Below are 21,212 nucleotides of genomic sequence, written 5' to 3' on the forward strand. Positions count from 1 at the left end.
TGGATTACGACAGGTGATTGGAGAAAATGTTGAGATGTTGTAAATAATGCATTTACTGCGGAATTGTATGGTTCATGTAGACCAGTTGTTCTGAAAGCTGCTATTGCTGCTACAAGTTTAGCATAATGAAATTCAACAGGAAGCCAGCAATTGAAATGGTAATATCATTAGCATGGGGTAAGTTCTGAAAGTAAGTGGTTGGAATGTTTATCATGGATAGATGTGAGAGATTAGGGTCAGTGGGAGGAGGAAAGAGGTGGGGGGAGAGAATGACAGAGGAAGGGAGACAGATGGAGAGAATAGTGGAAAACGGGGAGGGACAAAGCAATACATAATTTATTGTACTGTGCATTCACTGATTAACAGACTATAAAAATGCAATAGTTATGTACATTTAGTAAATATGTTCTGAGAAGCAAAATATGATGGAGTAAAAGTGTAAGATCTACGCTTTGAACGGTAATCTCAAAAGGCAGAACGCAAAAGCTGATTTAATTTAGCAAAATATTTAAGGTTTCATCTAAATAAAAATGTTTTCTTAATACCAATACCTACGGAAGAAGAAACATATTTAGACGTCCATATATGCCTGGCCTCAGTGTGTGAATACTGCCGCCAATAAGCTTTTACAACTCCCGGCTTTAAAGGATACTATTGCGCTCCACCTTCTTTCCAAAATGCCAACAAAAGCAAAATGGGAACATTTGGAAGGAAAACCGAGTCCACACAGGGACTTTCACACGAAGCTTCACAAGGTTTCCCACTTACTCAGGTCTTACTCCCACACACTATCTATTCCTATAGATTTGCACATAACTTCATTCACATAGTGCTGCTTCATGCACTATAGCTCCTGAAACACATTTCCAAGTACCTATGTAGCTAACCGACACTTTTTTTAAATTCAGCAATATTTGATATCTCACGTCCGTCATTTACTTCCATTATGAAGACGAATTAAAAGCACACAATAAATCGCACCGCGCTCTACAAGCACAGACTAGCATGTATGGACCAAAAGAATAAAAAAAAACTGCAAACCATAACCAAATGATTGATTTATCGATTGTTTGTACTATACTGGTAAACCTCAAGTTCCCGATTTTACGTGGCAACTTTGATCCCTCTTGAAGATAAAAATAAAAAAAAACTGCAAACCAGCATTTATCAGAGCCATGCATTTTTTCTAAATTGTAAATTGGATTACTATAAAAAGGGAAAAAGTACAATAGCCGCTGGCGAAATACTGACCTCAGGATGCATCCCTCGAGGTGGAAGACGCGATCGAGGTCCCCGTTCATAGTCATGCCGTTCCTCAGGCCACATATCATCCCTCCTAAAAGCCACTAAAAAGGAGCCAAAAAAAAATCAATAATGAGCTCCTTAACCAAGAATCGTAAACATTAATGTAACCTGATGGAAAACACAAGGAATGTGTGACTGTTACTATGGCATGGTAGGTTGTTCTTTAATCATTACCAGAGTTGGCAAGGGAAACAACATATCTACACAAAGATGCGCTCAATTCATTGTAGGAACCCACTGAATAAACAAGGATTTTTTAGGGATAGAGATTTAAGGACAGTATATATACTTACACAATTTCCAGTGACATACATGAGAATAATACTAGTACCGCTCATTCATGAGAAGCACGAGGTCAAAAATGAACGGCATCTTAAAGTATGCATTTGCCTAAAACCAATAACGAATTCTTTCAAGGCCATAATAATTACATCAGTACAATTAACTACTTACGCAAAGACCGTTTGTACTGTTTAAATACACATACTCATTTAAAGTTGTTCCTGCTGTTAGCTTAGATAAGGCTGGTTAGCTGAACGACTACTATCAGGGAGCTTCTTGGGACATTTCACACATGTGTAAAACATCACAAGGAGCATGGGAGGTCAAAGGGAAAAGATTTTGAATGCCCCATTTCTAAAAACACCAAAATCACCAGCAGTAAAAAAGCAAGTACATTTCTCTGTAAAGTAGTCACGTCAGAGGGCTAGGGGAATTTCCCAAACCCCGAATGCCTTAATGAGAAATAATTTTGCCGGTCTACTGTTTTCCAGCAGCCTACCTTTCTACAAAAGAGAGGGTGGTCTGGGAAACCCCATGCACGTGTTTCAGCCTAGTTGGGCATCATCAGTGAGGTGAAGCTGTGCCTCTCTAAGAGCAGTGAGCAAGGGGTCCACGTCTGGATTCCCCTGGTAACTTAGGGTGAAACACGTGAATGGGGTTGCTGTAGTACTCTTGTTCAGAGGAGAATTGCCTAGCATTTCGGTGCTGGACTGCCCCTGGGCAGGAGAAAGATGATGTGCGGGGACATTTCTTCTCTGTGAAAAGAACAGGGAGCTAAAGACTTGGTTGAGACTCTCCCAGGGGCCATCCATCCAGGAACAAGCCAATGGGCTGTGTTTGTGCTGGTAGATAGTTTCCCAGACCCCGCTCGATTTTGCATACTTTCCTACAAGTAACATCCGTGGCTCCATTGTCTACCGATTAAGTGTTTTCTCTGCAAAGAGATACCAATTAAAACGTGACCAATCAATCTATATTTTCTTTACCTTCTGAAGAGATAGACAAATGCTCAGAGGTTCTTCCAGCACCAGATTCACATACTGTGGAACCAGAGGGGGCCATATCCTTCCCAGGTAGTACTAATCATTACCATGGAGGAGGAAATGGATTCCAAAATGGCAGCCAGGCTAGATGAATGCTTAGGCCAGCTCCTAAAGCACAAAATAAGCCAAGAGGAACCCAGGAGGAAAAATCAATCCCACCGCTACCCCATTTATAGAGCACAGGTGCAAAGACTCACAAAGAGCTCAAACCTAAAGGGTGGGGGTCAGAGCCCCATACAACCAAGATAACCTATGTGGTTATGAGTGGGTGGAGACAGTTATTTCAATATGGAAGCAGTTGGCGAGAATAGAAGACTTTTGAAAGAAGAGGCGAGAGAAACTAACGCCTAGGTACACACCGTAAGATGGGTGGGCAAGGACTTTCTGACCAAGAGTGTGAAGCATGGAGGAAATACTGAAGAAGAGGTGATAACATCAGGCAATAAAAGATTCTGAGGAGGTGGTCGGAACCTCAAGTGTTTACAGTACTGTTGAGGTGGTGGTAGCAATGTCAGATGTTGGAAGTGGTAGTGCTACTGAGTAGGAGAATTTGCTAGAGGTTGAGGGCAGTACTGAAGAAGGGGTAACATTGGGGGCTGTTGGGAAAGATTTTCTTTCTTGCACCTTTCCCTTCGTATACTCCTATGGGACCTTCCTTTTGCTTATTTTTTAACTACGTCCTGACATTTGGAGAACTGCAAAGCCTTCTACTTTACTTCCGTTGCCTGTTTTGTTCATACTTCTAGGGAAACTGACTGGCCCCCAAGACTGTCAGTACTGAGAGACTCTCTTTTGGAATAATTGTATTTTTACAACTGCACACAGCACCTTACAGTGAAGTGCATTTTGGGTACTTTGCATCCTTTTAAATGTTTACTTGATGGATTTTTGGTTACTTTGATAATGTGCCCAAGACAAGCTGGGGGCACCCGTGTGATTTTTACTGGGTTTGCATTATTTTTCTCATGCACTTTTGCATTTACTGCAAATGGTTACCAAAAGGTGGGTACCACTTTAAAATGGCCGTGCCATGAGACGGTCGTTTGTTCTTTGGCCATCTTGCCTTTTGGCCTTCTTCTTGCCTTCTGAGATCAGGAAATGCCTTCTATGGTAACCCTTTCACAGGGGAAAGCTCCTTCTTTTGCAGGCAATTGGGCTTTATGAGTCAGAGGAGCAGGCTGGGATTGTCTAGTCCCAACTCACGTCCTCTGGTGCCCGAAAGTCTGTTATTGGATGGATGTGATGAGCAGGGGTTGTCCAGGATTGGGCATCCCTGGGCTGTTTGAAGGTTGCAGATCCTTACTATTGGTGGTCTTGCTGCTGCTCCCAGGCTTAATCTTGGATAAAAGGAGGACACATGCAGCTATTCGACAGATCACTGCTGGAATGAAGACTTCTACAAAGAAAAGCAGCCTGTGATGCAGCTGATCAGCATAGACTCCAGTGATTTGCCCTTGTTGGTGCTTCGTTCATTGGACCTGTGGGAACAATCAATCTCAACCCCTGCTTGAGGATACGTGCCTTGGAAGCCTTTAGAAGTGTCCCTGGACCACTCGGTGAACCGACCAGCTCCTTTTTGATCTACCTTGCTGGAGCAGTCGTTCTCAGCAGAGCCTTGGGACATTCCAGACAATTCAGCGTATGCCACATGTCACCTGTCTTCGCAATTTCAGCCACCACATCACAAGGGAAGTGTGTTGGGGCTGCTTTTGTGTTCACTGCTGAAAGATCGCCTAAACGCAGTAGCCTCCAGTGGAACAATCTTTCTGCACTGCCGTGAGTGTCCTGAAGGGTCGGCACTGCCAAACTCTTCACCTTTTCTTCATTTGGGGTCTTCCTCTGGAAGCTGTCTGGAACAGTCTGTTGTGCAGCGCTGACCCGAAAAGTGACTTCTGCACCCACGACTCCTGGGCTTCCCTCACCCAAACCCAGAACAGAGGATTGCATTCCCAGCAAATTCCAGAAGACATGAAATGTCACCTGGAAGAAGAGTCATAGGGGTTAGAGAACTCAACTGTGTGTGCCCGCATGTCCTCCATAGAGCAACATTGGGTGCACAGCCATTGGCCTCAACTCCCTCCTGCCTGGCCTTTGGTCATCGCACCTGGGCGAAGGATTATTTCCTAGGGGTTACCTTGGGAATAGGATAGAGGGGTACGTACCCGATCTGGGGTAAATACTAACATTCAAAGCACCACAGCAGCCCACTGCATCATTTCTGAAATAACTTCCATGAAGAAACCATAGTTTGGAACTTGAGACTTTTGGGCACAAGCTCCATACATTTTAGGGATGGACTTCATAAGATAGTGTGAACTGGTCTGTGCTTATTGTAACTATTCTACCTATTTGTCTTGCATCTGACTGCTCACCCGTATTGCACTAGCATTTAATACACATGCAATTCTATTTCTATGGTGTAAGTGTATACAAGTTATGTAAGGGTTTGATTGACAATATTACCTGTGATTTTTCTATGCTTCGTGTGTACCTAAAAGCCTAATAAATAATTATTGTAACATACTCACCGTCTAACTTGAATTATTAAGTGTTGCTCTGTGTGGAACCATTGTAGCCCTAGACCACTTAGCTTTCTTGAGTGTAAGCCTTGGCTGCTCGTTCACCTACCTAGATTGGGTTTTGGCTAGCCTCTCAGTGTATTCCCTGTTTAACAACTACGGTGGCCTACAAAATCCACCCCCCTTGGCTGATTTTGTAAATCCATCTCAACAGAGGCAAACACTGATTTAAAGGAGGGAGTGAGGAGGTGGTGGTACAAGGTGGTGACTGTGACCTTGAGCAGGAGGTAATAGAGGATTAAAGTAGCACGTGGAGGTGGTATCAGGTGGCGATCTCTAAGAAAATGATATAAAGCTTGCCTTGGCTTCTGTAAAAGCTGGTCTAGTTGGTGACACCTTTCTGTTCACCATTTCTTTTGTAGTATATTGGGTTATTTTTAGTCCAATCCATCAATTCTCTTAACTGTCACATCCTGGTGAGTAAAGCGGTATAAAGGCAAAAAACGCACTAACTAGAACATCACAACTACTCATGTAGCTCTGCGCCAGTTGAATTTGGTCATCAATATTTAATGAAACAGAATAAGAAAATCTTCATAGTGTGCCCTTAGTGATGACACATGTTTCAGCATTCGCCTTTTTCAAATCAGGGCATGTCTTATTGTATAAACTCATAAAAGAAAACAAATTGGTCTTCTTGTACTGATCTCAGTGTGGACACAGTATTACAATTCCATCAGTGATGTATAAACACATCCAATATTAATCAATCAAAAATAATGGGAGTACGGTTGTGACAGAAAGACAGGGGTTGGTGTACAATTACTGTGCAATGCTTGTAAAGAACCAGGTTTTAATCATACTTCCACTTCTTTTGGGTTCGGTTAACTACATTTAGTTTTAGTATTCAGATTCATGATAATAGTTCAATAATATGAGTAGAAGGACCATTCTTAGAGTGGTTTAACACTTAATGTTAATTTACTGTCCGGTACAAAGTGACAAACTGATATAAATTACAGAGGTTCGGTGATAATTGAATGAGTCCGCATTGTGATCTATTTAGTGCTCATATATTGAAGGCTACAAGAAAATGCTGTTCTTACCATTGGTCTTCTTGTACTGGTTGATTCTAGTTTCAATTTCAAGAATTAGATCCCTGTGAAAAATATGTGCATTATCAAACATGAATTGGACTGTTTATGCCTGGATACCCATTAAAAAGTGAAAAGCACTAATCCAATCGGCACTATGAAGCCAGTTTCAGACATAACATTTAACAGGCGGACCAGTTGGCCTCCAATTGTTAAATAAGCACTATATGCTTCTGTTTAAAGTCTTACGCATGAAAATGAACGCATGCTTTCCGGGTTTAAGAGCTCACCCTGAAGGGTGTGCTCTTCACGATATGATCTATATTACTGACCCACATTACTTGTACTGTTTGTTCAGCATATATTTCTCGTTCCCATAGTTAAAGCTGCTGTTAGTTACAGACCTGGAAAACATTGACGGTCTCTTACTGTTGCTTTGCATTCTGTCACCCGTGCTGGCTTGTTGTTAGGACGCGGGTTGCCGTCACCATTAGGTTAATAATGTGCCTGGTTTCCAAGCTAACACTGGGACATGTGTCCATTTTCTCTTTCGTTGCTCTAGTGAATTCGACGCCATCTTTTGGGCATGGTCACAGTAATTTGCTTTAGGCTTAAGTAGATAGCCCAATCCTTCTAAGCTAAAGTACACTATAATTGAAAAATGCAGTTGCTGTATCGATGTTAATGTTAAAGGATATTTGCACCACGCACGATCACCACCGGAGTGGTCCCTGGCGCTCTGGCGGCTCTGAAAAAGGGAAGGGGGGAGGGGTGAGTTAGTGGGAATCAGCTGTAAAAGTGATGTGCTATTGGCAGCCTCAGCCCAGTGGGTCCGTTGGCTGGGCTTGGGGTGTTTTACGGTTGGTAGTCGTCGTGTGCTGTTGTGCGAGTCTATGTGTGGTTTGTTTTATTGGTGCAGTGACGTTTGTGCGGATTGTTGTGTTGTAGGCTTGTGGTTGTGTTTGGTTAGAGTTTGAGCGGTGCATGCAGAGAAATGAAATTGTTAGTGATTCGGTTAATTGGCATTGCTGTCCTTGCAATGCCTAGGTGTGATGCTTGCCATCATTCACAATTCCATCTAAGTGTGGCACATGCCAACATTCACAATCCTATCTAGATGTGACGCAGGTTAAGCACTCCATCCAAGTATGGCGCATGCTAACATTCACATTTCTATATAGATGTGAAGGAGGCTAAAGTTCAGAATTCCATCTAAGTGTGGCACATGCTAACATTCATAATCCTATCTAGATGCAACACAGGCCAATGTTCACAGTTCTCTCTAGGTGTGGCACTAGTTAACATTGGCAAGTAAGTTAGTGCGTAATGCAATGCAACATTTGCAGTCCAGCCATGAATAGATTTAGGCTGGTGGTCACAAATCTCTCTAAGTGTGCATGGTGTAAATCAATGGAAGTCTACGTTATGGAAAGGTACGGCAGAGTGGCAGGGGTTTTCTGGAGTAGAGTAATTGCTCTACACCCCACCCATGCTACACTTACAGTTTTTGTTGGTGTCTGTTGACTGTGGACTTCATTGGCTTCCCCGGCTGACACTTTCTGGCACTGCAAATATAGGAGCCACCCTTTGCCTCAGGGCCCTTAGCCGCAGTGCTACACAGGCAGAGGGCTGCCCTGGGATGGGTTGTCATGAAGGTGTAACAGACCAATCAGGTCGGATGGGATGGCAGGGAGGCGGGATGTTCAGTGCTGGAAATACAGCATGGCAGAGGGGGACCCAAGGCGCATACCGCGCTCCACATGCTTTTTAAAGCACAAGAGGGATATTTTCACATTGTCTTTGGGGCTGGGGCCAGCACACACGTACCTTGCCTCCGATGGCCGCGGCAGTGGTGCAGTTGTGTTTGCAGCCAGGCCTTTAGGCCTGTATTGTGGGCACTCTGGAAGGCCAATCAGGTCGGATGGGGGGGGCAAGGAGGCGGGATGTTCGGTGCCGGGAATACGGCATGGCAGAGGGGGACCCAAGGCACATACGTTGTGGCCCTGGGTATTTGTAAAAGGGCGTGCGAGACAGGTTGGGTGCCAGCTCAATCCGAATTCTTCATGGTGAAAGCATCACACTATATGTACCGTTTTGAAATTATCAGGCTAGCATCTCTGCTTGTTATAGGGGTTTTCTTTTTAAAATATGAGGAATCTATGATTGCATAATATGTTCTTGAATATATAGATTTACCGTATTAAGTGGACATATATGAATTAAACAAATTCCCAGAATCAATTTATTGAAAGCATTGGTCATTTAAGCGTATCGAATAATGTTATCCATTCACTACTTCTAAATTATGCAATTATCACAATCTATATTGATTGGTATTTAATTCTCATATGACGAATAGACACAATCTAATTTCCACATTCCCCTCGCAGCCGGGTAATCATACTTACTAACACTGAGCACGGATAGACACCAATATGCACTCTGAACAAGCCCAACCGGAACACTGCATCTACCTCTAACCAGCTCATCTATTCAATCTCTCACTCGATCTGGCACACAATAGCCTATTTCGAACTAGCCTATCTGCATGCGCTGCCATTTCATTGGCTATGCACACTGTTCCTACTATTAGCTAGCTCTTAGCCTTTTCCTTGCATTTTCTCTGATGTCCATTAAGCATTGAAACCACTTGTACGTTACTGTGATTGTGTACGATATCTCTCATGAACTCACACACTCTGTTGTCTTGTTATCTTGATGACCCGGTTCTTGTATTGATTATAAGCTAGCCAACTCCCCGGCCTTGCTACTCTCCCGGTTGATCCTGAGCAACATGTACTAGCCTATTCCTCTTATCCTATAATATTTGTATTTATTTGTTTATATAGCGCTTTCATCCAGAGCGCTTTACATTATAACAGAATACATAGAACATTATAACAGTAGAAGCAATAAACAATCATGAAGCGAACCAATAAAAACAGTAGGTAGAGCAATTAATCTGTGGGGGAATAGGGAAGGGGTAAGGAAGGGAAGGAGGAGGGAAGGGGCATAAGGGCGAAAATGAGTGAGGGAAAGGGGGGGCAGCGAGGATCATAGGAAAGATTTAAGGGAAGGGGAGAGAAAGAGGTGGGGTAGGATTCATGGTGGGGAATGGAGAAGGTGAGATTTCACGGAAGTGCGGAAGGAGGAAAGAACAAGTTACTCTCTTACCTGGTAACGTTCTTTCGATGGGATGGTCCGATGACATATCTATGACAGTAATCACCACAGATGTGCTGCTTCGGAAAATCTTTCGGCGTCTGCGTCCTGCGTCGATACGCTGACCTCAAAGGCCTCCGTTGAACCGACATCCCCGGATGTTATAAGTAGGACGCACGACGCCCGTAGCCTCAGTTTTAGTTTTTTCCCCAGAACGTGTGGCACCAATCTTCTGCCAATATGACCACAGAAGGCGTTGCGGAAACGTAAGCTGCAATCGCATAAGAAATTCTGTAGCGGGGTAGGCAGGGAGGGAGCAATATGGAATACATCGTCGGACCATCCCATTGAAAGAACGTTACCAGGTAAGAGAGTAACTTGTTCTTCGAGGGGATTGGGTCCTCTGACATATTCCATATCTATGACAGACTCCCAAAGCAGTACCAACGTATGGAGGAGGGAAAAAGAATTTAGAATATAGAAATTTAGAATGCCCAATCAAATTGCAGAGTAAAGGACTGCCTTGCCAAAGGCCAGATCATGCCCATGGATAGAATCTAGGGAGCAGTGTCATACAAAAGTATGGACCGAAGCCCAAGTGGCTGCTTCACAGATGTTACGAATAGGAACACCCCTCTGCAGGGCAGTAGAGGCAGCCATACCCCTAGTAGAAGGGGCCCGTAAACCTACCAGAGGGTCCTTACCCACCAAGTGGTAACATTCAGAAATTGCCAAGCTAATCCATCTAGACAAAGTCTGCTTAGTGACAGCTTGTCCCAAACGCCTTCCAGCGTAACCTATAAAGAGCTGATCATCCACTCTGACCCGGGACATGCGTGAAATGTAGAAACTTAAAGCTCTCCTAGGATCTAACCTATGGAGCCTCTCCTCGTCCTTACCAGGATGCGGAGAAGGATAAAATGCCGGAAGAATGACTGGCTTAAATGAAATTCAGACACCACTTTCGAAAGAAAGGAAGGACGAACTCAAAGGACAACCCTGTCCTTATGAAACACAGTGAAGGGTGGCTTAACTGAAAGTGCCTGTAACTCACTCACTCTGCGAGCGGAAGTGACCGCAACTAAAAATACAGTTTTCAGGGTTAACAGTCTCAAAGGACAAGAATGTAGAGGCTCAAATGGAGCACCCATTGGAAACTTGAGAACAAGGTTCAAATCCCAACCGGGCACCTGGAAAGGTGACGGAGGGAACACATTAGTGAGCCCTTTCAGAAACTGAGAAATTAAAGGGATTAACACTTCGCAGACGAGCGCTTAAATATGGACAGAGCCGCCAGGTAACCTTTAATGGTACCCACTTACAGCTCTAGTGGGCTACAGAAAGCAAAAAAGACAGAACCACAGGAATGTCACATGAAAAAGGATCCACATTCTTAACCCTGCACCAGTCGCAGAACTTTCTCCAACGGCAACGGTACAGGGACTTTGTTGCCGGCCGTCTGGCTGAAAGCAACACCTCCATCACGTCTTCAGGGAGGTCCCAATCCTTATATCTCAACCTTTCAGAAGCCAAGTGTGAAGGTTGAGGGCTATGACCCCTGGATGGAGAACCTGACCCCCCCCCTCCCGGGAGAGCGGATCATCTCGGTAGGGAAGACGACGTGGAGGGCAGATGGACAAGTCGAGAAGGTCCGGGTACCACGTCCTCCGGGCCCATGCCAGAGCAATGAGGATCATCCGGGAACCGAACCTCCATAACCTCTGCAGCATTTGCGGGATGACAGGGACTGGAGGAAACGCGTACAGTAGTGGGAAGGACCACTCCACCATGAACACGCCTCCTAAAGCTCCTCTTGGAGGAAATTCCCACAAGCAGAACCTTTCGCACTTCCTGTTGACACTGGAGGCTAAGAGATCCACTTGAGTGGACCCCCAAAGGGCGAAGATCTCCAGGAGAATCTACTGAGCTAACTCCCACTCGTGAGAGATCACGCTCTGCCTGCTCAGAGCGTCCGCTGTCTCGTTTTCGTCTCCGGCCAGATGAACTGCTGAGATCGAAATTCCCTGCTGGATGGCCCAGAACCAGAGCTGCATCACCTCCCTGCACAGAGGAAGTGACCCTGCCCCCCCTTTTTGTGAGGTAGTGCATGGCCACTGTGTTGTCCGTCAGAATCAGGACATTCTTTCCTCGCACAGTCGGTAGAAAAGCCTTCAGGGCAAGCCTGATGGCCCTCAGCTCCAACAGATTGATATGGAGCCTGGACTTCGATGGAGACCAACAACTGCTGACTGTCAACTCGTTGGCATGAGCTCCCCATCCCGCGAGGGATGCGTCCGTCACAATTGTCACCTCCGGCCAGGGTAGCCAAAATGGAGCCCCCCTCAGATTGCCTTCGTCAGACCACCACAGAAGGTCCTGAGCGACCGAGGGCAGCACCTGAACGGGGTCCAACATCCTGCCGGAAGACTGTGACCACTGCATCTTGAGAGCCCATTGCAGAGATTTCATCCGCAACCGGGCCTCTGGCACCAGAAGAATGCAGGATGCCATGAGGCCGAGAAACCTCAAGAACTCGAACGCCGGGAGACTCTGGGAATGTTGAAACTTGTGTGCCATCTGCTGAATCTGAAGAGCCGTCACCTGGGGAGGAAAACACTGCCCCAGGGATGTGTCGAGCACTGCTCCTATGTACTGGAGCCGCTGAGTTGGTGTCAAATGGGACTTCTTTAAGTTGAGGGAGAAGCCCAGCTTGTGAAGGGAGTGGCAGGTGACGGACAGATGAAACAAGACTTGCTCGGGAGAGCGCGCCCTGATCATCCAATCGTCCATGTAGCGGTAGACGTGAATCCCCCCTTTCCTGAGATATGCTGCCATCACCACCATGAGCTTGGTGAAAACCCTCGGGGCAGAGGTCAACCGAACGGCAGGAGCCGAAACTGAAAGTGCGAGTCACCAACCCCAAACCTCAGGTACTTCTTGTGCTTGGGATGGATCGGCACATGAAAGTAAGCATCTGAGGTCGAGAGACACTAACCAGTCCTGAAGTTGAAGGGCCTGGAGGACTTGAGAGAGTAACCATATTGAACCTGTCCTTCCTGAGGAGTTTGTTCAAACTGCGCCAGTCCAAGATGGGTCTCAATCCCCCGTCTTAAGGGGAATACCATCCCTTGTTCCTCTCCGCTACAGGCACCAGTTCTATGGCGCCCTTCTCCAGCAGGGCTTCCTGCGCAAGGAGCGGATCTGGACTCTTCAAAGAGAGATTCCCTGGTGGATTGTCGCAAGGCCTCTGACGGAAAGGAAGACAGTAGTCGTGAGCTATGATCTCCAGAACCCACACATCTGAAGTAATGGCACGCCATTATACAAGATGCTGTGCCAGCCTTCCCCCAACAGGCGAACCACATGGCCTCATGACTGAGCTGAAGCGGCTGCGGCATTGCCTGAGGGTAAAGAGGCAACTGCCCGAGCGGCCTTGGCACCTTGAGTACCCAGTTTCCCACCTCTGGCACTCCTACGGCGGCCCCTTTGACTTGCAGCTACTCTCGATCTACTAAAGGATGAGTAATATCGAAAGGAACCTCCCCTCCATCGCTGTCCCATAGGACGAAAAGGCAGAGGTTGGCGAACTGCAGCGCTCAACGACTTCGCTGCAGCTTTGGAGGTCTGCAACCTCTCAAGGCTCTCGTCAGCCTTGCTGCCAAAAAGATGTTCCCCGTCAAAGGGCATGTTGAGGAGCCGGGCTTGCACATCAGGAGCAAACCCCGACTTCCGCAACCACGCAAACCTGCGTATTACAGTGCTCGTCGCCATGGACCGTCTGACACAATCTGCCATGTCCAGACCCGACTGAACGGACTCTCACATGGCATCCCTACCATCCTGCACCATGGCAAGAAAACCATCCCGTTCCTCCCCTTTGGGAATATGATCAGCCGCTAACTAAATACAGTTCCACAGAGTGTGCATGAAACGTAACAAGGCACACACAGAGTTGGCTGCCTGCAAAGCCATACCCCCAACACTTTCTTCGCCCAGCCATCACAAAACGCTTGTCGTCCCTATCAGGAGGGATGGTAGGGTACGATACCTGCTTTGCTGGGGCCTTAGCCGCCTGCACCACCAAACTCTTGGAGTGGGGTGCATGGTCAAGTAGCAGGGGTCACTACTGGTTGGACGGTATTTTCGCGGCAAAGACTTGCTCACTGCCAGGAGACTCTCCGGGGCAGTCCAAGCCGTCGCCACCCTTCTTTGCAAGGCCATATGGAATGGCAGTACCGGGTCAGTTGGTGGACCTTGGTCGAGGATATCCGTCAGGTCATCCTGCAGAAAATCCACTGGTGGCGCAGACCACCCCAAGTATTCCGTTACCCTCGACATAAGGTGCCGGTAAGAGGACTCGGCATGGGTGCCAGGCTCAAGCCTACAGAACTCCACCTCCGGTGAGGTGTCCAGACCACTGCCGTCGTGCAACGACTGACGCAGGTCTTCAATCTGGCTCTGACCAGACAAAATCTCGTCCGGTACCGTATCAGGAACCAAACCTTCCTCAGAACCTTCCTCCACCTCAGAAATATAATCCAGAGGCTGGAATGAGGGCACAGAAAAAGGGACAAAGACATTTTTAGCCTTGGCCAGAGTCTTTCTAGGGGGTTCCACCGTGCCATTGGGTACCTCCGACAAAACAGCCTCGAAAGGCGTTGAGGGAGTCGATGGAATCGGTGTCGAGCGTGGCGCCAACAGCTTCGACAGTCCTCGAGGGCGGAGCCCCGAGCGTGTCCTTCGACAGCTTAGGTGCCGATGGCTTCCTCTGAGGCAGAGCCTCGAGAGAGTCCCTCTTCACAGGCTCCGACGGTCTCGAGGGCGTCGAGGACCGGGACCTGGAACGGGCATGTCTAGAGCGACCAACCTTGTCCGACCAGGACCTCGAAGGCGCCCGGTGATCGCGACGACCACTCGAGCCCGAAGGCGTGCGAGTAGTGTCTCTAGCACGCTTACGGCTGGCGTCTTTCGCCGGCGCGGACGAACCGGAGCCCTGCGACTGAAAAATCGCCATCATCTCCTGCCGAAATCAATCCCATTCGGCAGGAGTGGAATGCTTGTTGGGACAAGCAACACGCTGACGGGCAGAGTCCTCGGACGAGGAAGGCGACCGGTGACGGGGCTTCCGTGAGTGCCTCGAAGAGGCAGAGGAATGGAGGGACCTACTTCAGGACCGAGACTCCCCGGACTAACGACGAAGATACGGAGAGTGGCCCCTCGTATCGTCAGACGAAAGGCCGGTGGACTTCAACTTCCGGGGCTTGGCCACCTTACCTACAGAAAGCTCCTTCTTACGCTCCCGCAAAGCCTTCGAAGTAAGCGACTGGCAGTCCACACAGTCATCCATGTCGTGGTCCCCACCGAGGAACCAGAGGCAAGCGACGTGCGAATCCGTCAACGACATCTTGGACCCGCATTCCCGACACTTCTTAAAACCCGGCCGCGGGATAGAAGACGAGGACATCATAGATATCACAAACAAACAGGTTCGAGGAACTGAAAGAATAGAACTCGGAAGAGTCGAGGCGCGCCAAGATCTCTGAAGCGAACACGTTTGTGGAAAAAACTGAACTGAGGCTACGGGTCGTGCGTCCGACTTATAACATCCGGTGACGTTGGTTCGACGGAGGCCCTAGAGAACAGCGTATCGACGTCATCAACGCAGGACGCCGAAAGATTTTCTGAAGCAGTACAGCTGTGGTGATTACTGTCATAGATATGGAATACGTTGGAGGATCCAATCCCCTCAAAAGGTAGGTATAGAGCGGATTGAGAGAGGTAAGGAGTTCCAGTGGAGGGGGCTAGGTGCTGAAAGGAGCGGAAGCGGGAGGAGGCATATGGGGGAGGAGGGACGGTGAGAAGGAAGTGATCTGAACGAAGGGAGTGGGAAGGAGTATAGAAAGAGAGGAGAGAGGAGAGATAAGGGGGAGCCAGATCGTGGAGGGATTTAAAGACTAGGTAGAGGAAATGAAATTTAAGTTGGGAGTGAAAGGGAAGCCAGCCAAGAAAGCAAAGTGAAGAAGAAATGGAGTCATGCGGGGCAAGGAGACAGAGGGTACGGACTGCTGAGTGGTAGATTGATTTGAGGGGAGCAAGATGAGAAACAGGTAGTCCAAAGAGTAGAGAGGACCAAAAGAAGAGGCGAGAGAAGATGAGGGAGGAGATTAAAAGTTTAGTAGCATGGAAGGTGAGAGAAGAGCAGACTTTGCAAATATTGAAGAGGTGGTAGCGACAGGCGCGAGAGGTAAGAGAAATATGGTGGGAGAGGGAGGAGTCAAAGTGTATGCCTAGATTGCGAGCGTGGGTAGAGATAGGAAGATTAGAAGGGGGAAAATGAATGAAAGGTGGAGGAGAGGGAGGGGAAGAGTATTGGAGGGAAAGAATATGACTTCAGTCTTATCAGTATTGAGAGAAAGGAAGCGGGATGACATCCAGTTTTTAATGGCAGTGAGACATGACGAGAGTTTAAGGTGGAGGTCAGAGGAGAAGGAAGAGAAAGAAAGGAAGAGTTGGGTGTCATCAGCATAGAAATGGTGAGAAATACCAAATGAGGAGATAACAGGGGCAAGGAGAGAGGTGTAGCGAGAATAGGAAAGGGCCAAGAACCGAGCCTTGGGGAACGCCGTACTCCAAGGGGAGGGTAGGCGTGGTGCGTATTAATGCTCATATGTGCACTGTATCTACAATGATTTACAACGATTTAGCCTACACAAACATCAACCATCTCGGCATACCAGATCTGCCCTTGCCCACTGCCTCTCAGGACCAAGGTTCAACCTTAAAACTACGGGGGGAGCCAGCTTCCCAGTGCAAGCAGCCAAATGTTGGAACTCCCTGCCTCTCTCCACCAGACTGGAACCCTCCTTCCTTGCCTTCAAAACCAGAGTAAAAAAGCTGGCTTAATGATAAGCCTATCAGTTGAGATTAAGGTCTATATGATGCTGCTCCTTATGCTCTCTACCTATTACTGCCCATTTCTCCTGCTCTCAATTGTAATATTTGTCACTCAACCTAACTGTAACCATTGGTCTACCTGACTGTTTGCTAATATCTATATGTTTGCCTGTAACACTTAAGATTTCCAGCCCCCACTTAACTCAGGGTTCGGTGCGTGATACAAATAATAAAAAAATACTAATACAAATAGATACCGCAACTGAATTTTTCAATTATAGTGTACTTTAGCTTATGAGGATTGGGCTATCTACCAAAGCCTAAAGCAAATTACAGTGATGATGCCCAAAAGATGGCATCGAATTCACTAGAGCAACGAAAGAGAAAATGGACACATGCCCCAGTGTTTGCTTGGAAACCAAAACACAACATTAACCTAATGGCGACGGCAACCTGCATCCTAACAACAAGCCAACGCGGGTAAAAGAATGCGAAGCAACGGTAAGAGACAGTCAATATTTTCCAGGTCCGTAACTAACAGCAGTTTTAACTATGGGAATGAGAAATATATGCTAAACAAACAGTACAAGTAATGTGGGTCAGTAAAATAGATAGTATCATGAAGCGCACACCCTTCAGGGTAAGCGCTTCTTAAACTCAAAGCATGCGTTCGTTTCCACACAAGACTTTAAACAGAAGCATACAGTGCTTATTTAACAATAGGAGGCCAACTGGTCCGCCTGTTAAATGTTATGTCTGAAACTGGCTTCATAGCGCCGATTGGATTAGTGCTTTTCAGTTTTGAATGGGTGTCCAGGCATAAACGGTCCAATTCATGTTTGAAAATACATATATTTTTCACAGGGATCTAACCCTTGAAATTGAATCTAGAATCAACTAATACAAGACGACCACCAATGGTAAGAACATTTTCTTGTAGCGTTCAATATATGAGCATTAAACAGATGACGATGCAGACTCATCCAATTAGCACAGAACCTCTAATTTATATCTAGAGGTTTGTCACTTTGTACCGGACAGTAAATTACAATTCAGTAAGTAACACATTAAGTGACACATTAAGTGTTAAAGCACACCAAGACTGGTCCTACTACTCATATTATTGAACAATTATGAATCTTAATACTAAAACTAACTGCCTGATTCATGGAATTATTTGCACGCCTTTCTGCCCGAAAATCCCCATACTTCAAACAGGGATTTTCGGGCAGAAAGGCGCGCAAATCTGCATTTTTCACGCAAATAATTCCATGAATCAGGCTGTAAATGTAGTTAACCGAACCCAAAAGAAGTGGAAGTATGATTAAAACATGGTTCTTTACAAGCATTGTACAATAATTGCAACTGTGTTCATCCATGCCTCATTCTTTTGTTATCTTTTCTTTTTCTAGATGATTTGAGATTATCGAATGATGTATGTAAAGATAGAATATAATAATGTATGTTGAATACTTTTTCATGCCGAGTATTTTTTTTATATATGCCATTGATGTTTTTGGAATGAAACATGTTTATTGATAAAATTGAATGAGCTAAAATGTTTTTCGTTTTACTTGCCATACAGTAGCCTCAGCCCCAGTTTCTCTGCTTCAGATTTCCACTATTAGGTAAGAAACAAATTATAAAATTTCCGTGTGACATCACCCCAGGATTTTTTATACAATGAGACATGCCCGGATTTGAAAAAGGCGTATGCCGAAACACGCGTAATCATTAAGGGCACGCTGTGATGATTTTCCTTTTCTGTTTCATTAAATATTCATGACAAAATAAAGATTTTCCAGAATAACTTATAAGAAAGTCTTAATTCTATTAAAGACACAGAGGCAAGCATTATGCTTCTTTCTTTTATTAATGAAAAAGAGAATAGCTCAGCAGCAAGTATTTTTATGCATTTAAGCGATAACATAGCTTGAACATTACCCAGAATGCGTAAAAATATCCAATAAACGACATTAAAGAAATAAACTCTCAGTCCATAATGACAGTCGCTTGAAGCGAAAAGACTCCATTTCCCAGGAGGCTTTGGTTCAAATCCACAGCAAGTCACAAACACGTGACCACTGTCCTCCAATAGGTGTCCAAATGTCCCTCTAAATAGGAACCAACTGAATGTAACTTCCTCTTTCGAGGCTGTGAACTTCATCAAACCAGAAGACATAGGGAAGGCGGAAGGCGAAAATTAGAGGACGTCCTGCGGGAAAAGTGTAGCAGATCAGGCCGGCTTGTCCGTAGTCCCTATCGAAGGAAGAGAGAAAACAAGCCAGGTTACCTTACGTATGTAATAATCCTATTCCTCTTAAGAGGGTTGGAGAAAAATGGATACATTATTATGCAAACTTACATAGCATGTAGTATGACATTATTAACCCAATGCAAACAATATTTGAACAACTGTATGTTAGCTTCTTTGCGCTGCTTATTTTTCTAGACGGGTGGGATAATGCTCACCTCTGTGTCTTTAATAGAATTAAGACTTTCTTATAAGTTATTCTGGAAAATCTTTATTCTAAGTCAAGATCGGAGGCTCACATTATGCTTGTTTAAAGCTTACTCAACACTATGGATGCAGGTTGCTCTACCGGTTTCAGGTAGAATTGTTTGAAAATGGATTAACCTGCCCAGGTCGGCTATCCTCATGAGGTCTTCTAGACGAACTCCAACCTGAAAAGCTTTGGAAGCCATGGCGCCTCTCACTGAGTGAGCGCCTAAGTGATTAGTATCAATCCCTGCTTGACAGAGGGTCCAGCGCACCCAGCGTGCCAATGTTGGGGCTGAAACTGCTCTGTGGTGTTTGCGCAGGGCTATCAATAGTTTTCCATTAGGGGAGATCCTGAGAGGCGCCGTTACCTCTTCGTACATCTTCAAGCACTTGACCGGACAAACCTTAGGCTGTTCTGGAAAAGCAGGATATGATATTACTCTTGAATTACATTTAGTCCTTCTGGATATGTGGAAGACAACGCAATCAGGACAAAAAGTCCTGCCTGCTAAATCGTGAGCTCGGACATCAGAGACTCTCCTGCAGAAGACCAAGCATAGCAGCGTAGTGAGCTTGCGAGAAAGGGCAGTACAAGATAACTCCTCATTATGAAGCCACAACAGGAAAAGGTTGAGCACCTTGTTGATGTCCCACAGTCTGTCATATCGGGACGGCAGCGGTAGTGTAAGGCAAATACCTTTGAGTATCCTGCAAACCAGGTGATGTTCTCTTGCTGGGACCCCCTGTGGCTGAAATTGCGGAACGGTACTCATTGACCGTCCTGTAAGCGAGGCCTCACTCTACTAATGAAGCTAGGAAATTCAGAATCTCCTCTATAGGTGCCGAAACTGGAAGGAGCCCTTGGTCCAGACACCAACGTGTCCATGCGTTACAAGAGTTGGAGTATCCTTGAAGGTAGCGGGGCCCATCTCTCCTCCACGAGGAAGATGGCTTTGAGTGAGATGCCTGGGACTCTCCATCTTGACCTGAAATCCTCCAGGCTGCTAGGGTTGGTAATCGTTGAGAAGGGGATGGCATTCACCTGTCAGATCCATTAGCAGATCTGGTGATCGGTGTAGGAGGATTGGAAAATCCAAGGAACGTTTCAGAAGGACTGGATACCAGGCCTGAGATGTCCAGACCGGGGCTATGAGGACAAGCTCCGTTTGTTCCTGACGGACCTTCGCCAGGGTCCTCGCTATCATGGGGAAGGGAGGGAAGGTGTAAAGGATTCCCCCTGTCCAAGGCTGTAGGGGAATGCGTCAGTTGCGGCGGCTGCAGGATACAGCCTCCAGCTGTAAAACTCCGGGAGCTGGGTGTTGAGGCGGGAGGCAAACAGATCCCTGGACATGGGACCTCATATTCGCTGGAGGAAGATCTCCCCGTTGAGCTTCCAATCGCTGTAGTCGGTGGAATGGCGGGAATGCCATTCCGCAACTACGTTCTTGAGTCCTGGGAGGTACTCTGCTGTGACTGAGATTTGGTGTTCTAGGCAGAAATGCCAAAAATCTTTGGCTAGTTCCCCTAGAGGCCTTGATCTGGTGCCACCCAGATGATTAACATATCTTACAGCAGAAATGTTGTTGTATTTTACTGAAAATGGACAACTCACTCTTCCGCTGGCAAATTAGCATACTGAGAACAAGCCCGCACTTCAAGTTCCTGAGGGGACCAAGTTCCCCCTGTGACGACGGTGCTGCATCTTGCTCCCCTACCTGAGCGGCTGCCGTCTGACTCCATGACTATGTCCGGGGTGGACCCGAAGATGGCTCTGCTGTTCCAGGCTTCCATGTGCGTCAGCCACCAGACGAGGTCCGTCCTTGCCTGTGGCCAAGTGTGTCAGACGTGAGTAGGAGAGGCTGTGCCTCAAATGCTGGCCTTTCACTCTCTGCAATTCCCGGTAGTGGAGGGGGCCGGGAAAAATTGCTTTTATGGAAGAGGATAGTAGACCTATTACTCTTGCTAACTCCCGGAGGGAGATGACACTCCTCTGAAGAAGCCTGCAAATCTCCCAGCATGTGTAGTGCATCTTGGGAGTAGGAAGACATAGTTGCGAGATCTGAGTGTCCACAACAAGTCCTAGAAATTCTAGGCTCCTGGAGGGGCAGAACACAGATTTCTCCCAATTTATGAAAAAACCGAGGCTGTGGCTGTGTAATAGATCTTTGGCAAGTTTGGCTTGTTCTTCTACCAGGGATTGAGATTGAGCCATGAAGATGATGATGTTTAAGTTAATTATAAATCTGACACCTTTCTCTCTTAAGTGGGCCACGACTGGCCTTAGGAGCATGGTAAATGCCCAAGGGGCTGAGGAGAGCCCGAAGGGCAAGCTCGTGCACTCCCAATCCTGGTTCTACCCGGAAAACCTTAGGTAGCTTATGTGTGCTTGGTGAATGGGCACTGCTAGATA

General features: G+C 46.4%; 1 protein-coding gene across 2 annotated transcripts in view; it reads right to left on the reverse strand.

Moving 5' to 3' along the window:
* PPHLN1 (periphilin 1) overlaps positions 1-21,212 on the reverse strand; it is a 401,076-nt gene that overhangs the window by 316,050 nt on the left and 63,814 nt on the right. For both annotated transcript variants that reach the window (XM_069628026.1, XM_069628027.1), the window contains exon 4: positions 1,252-1,346. In XM_069628026.1, the coding sequence (XP_069484127.1) occupies positions 1,252-1,346 (95 nt within the window). The remainder of the gene's footprint in view (positions 1-1,251; positions 1,347-21,212) is intronic.

The sequence above is a fragment of the Ambystoma mexicanum genome, chromosome 12 (genome assembly GCF_040938575.1).
Source record: "Ambystoma mexicanum isolate Mex_15411 chromosome 12, UKY_AmexF1_1, whole genome shotgun sequence".
Taxonomy (NCBI): domain Eukaryota; kingdom Metazoa; phylum Chordata; class Amphibia; order Caudata; family Ambystomatidae; genus Ambystoma; species Ambystoma mexicanum.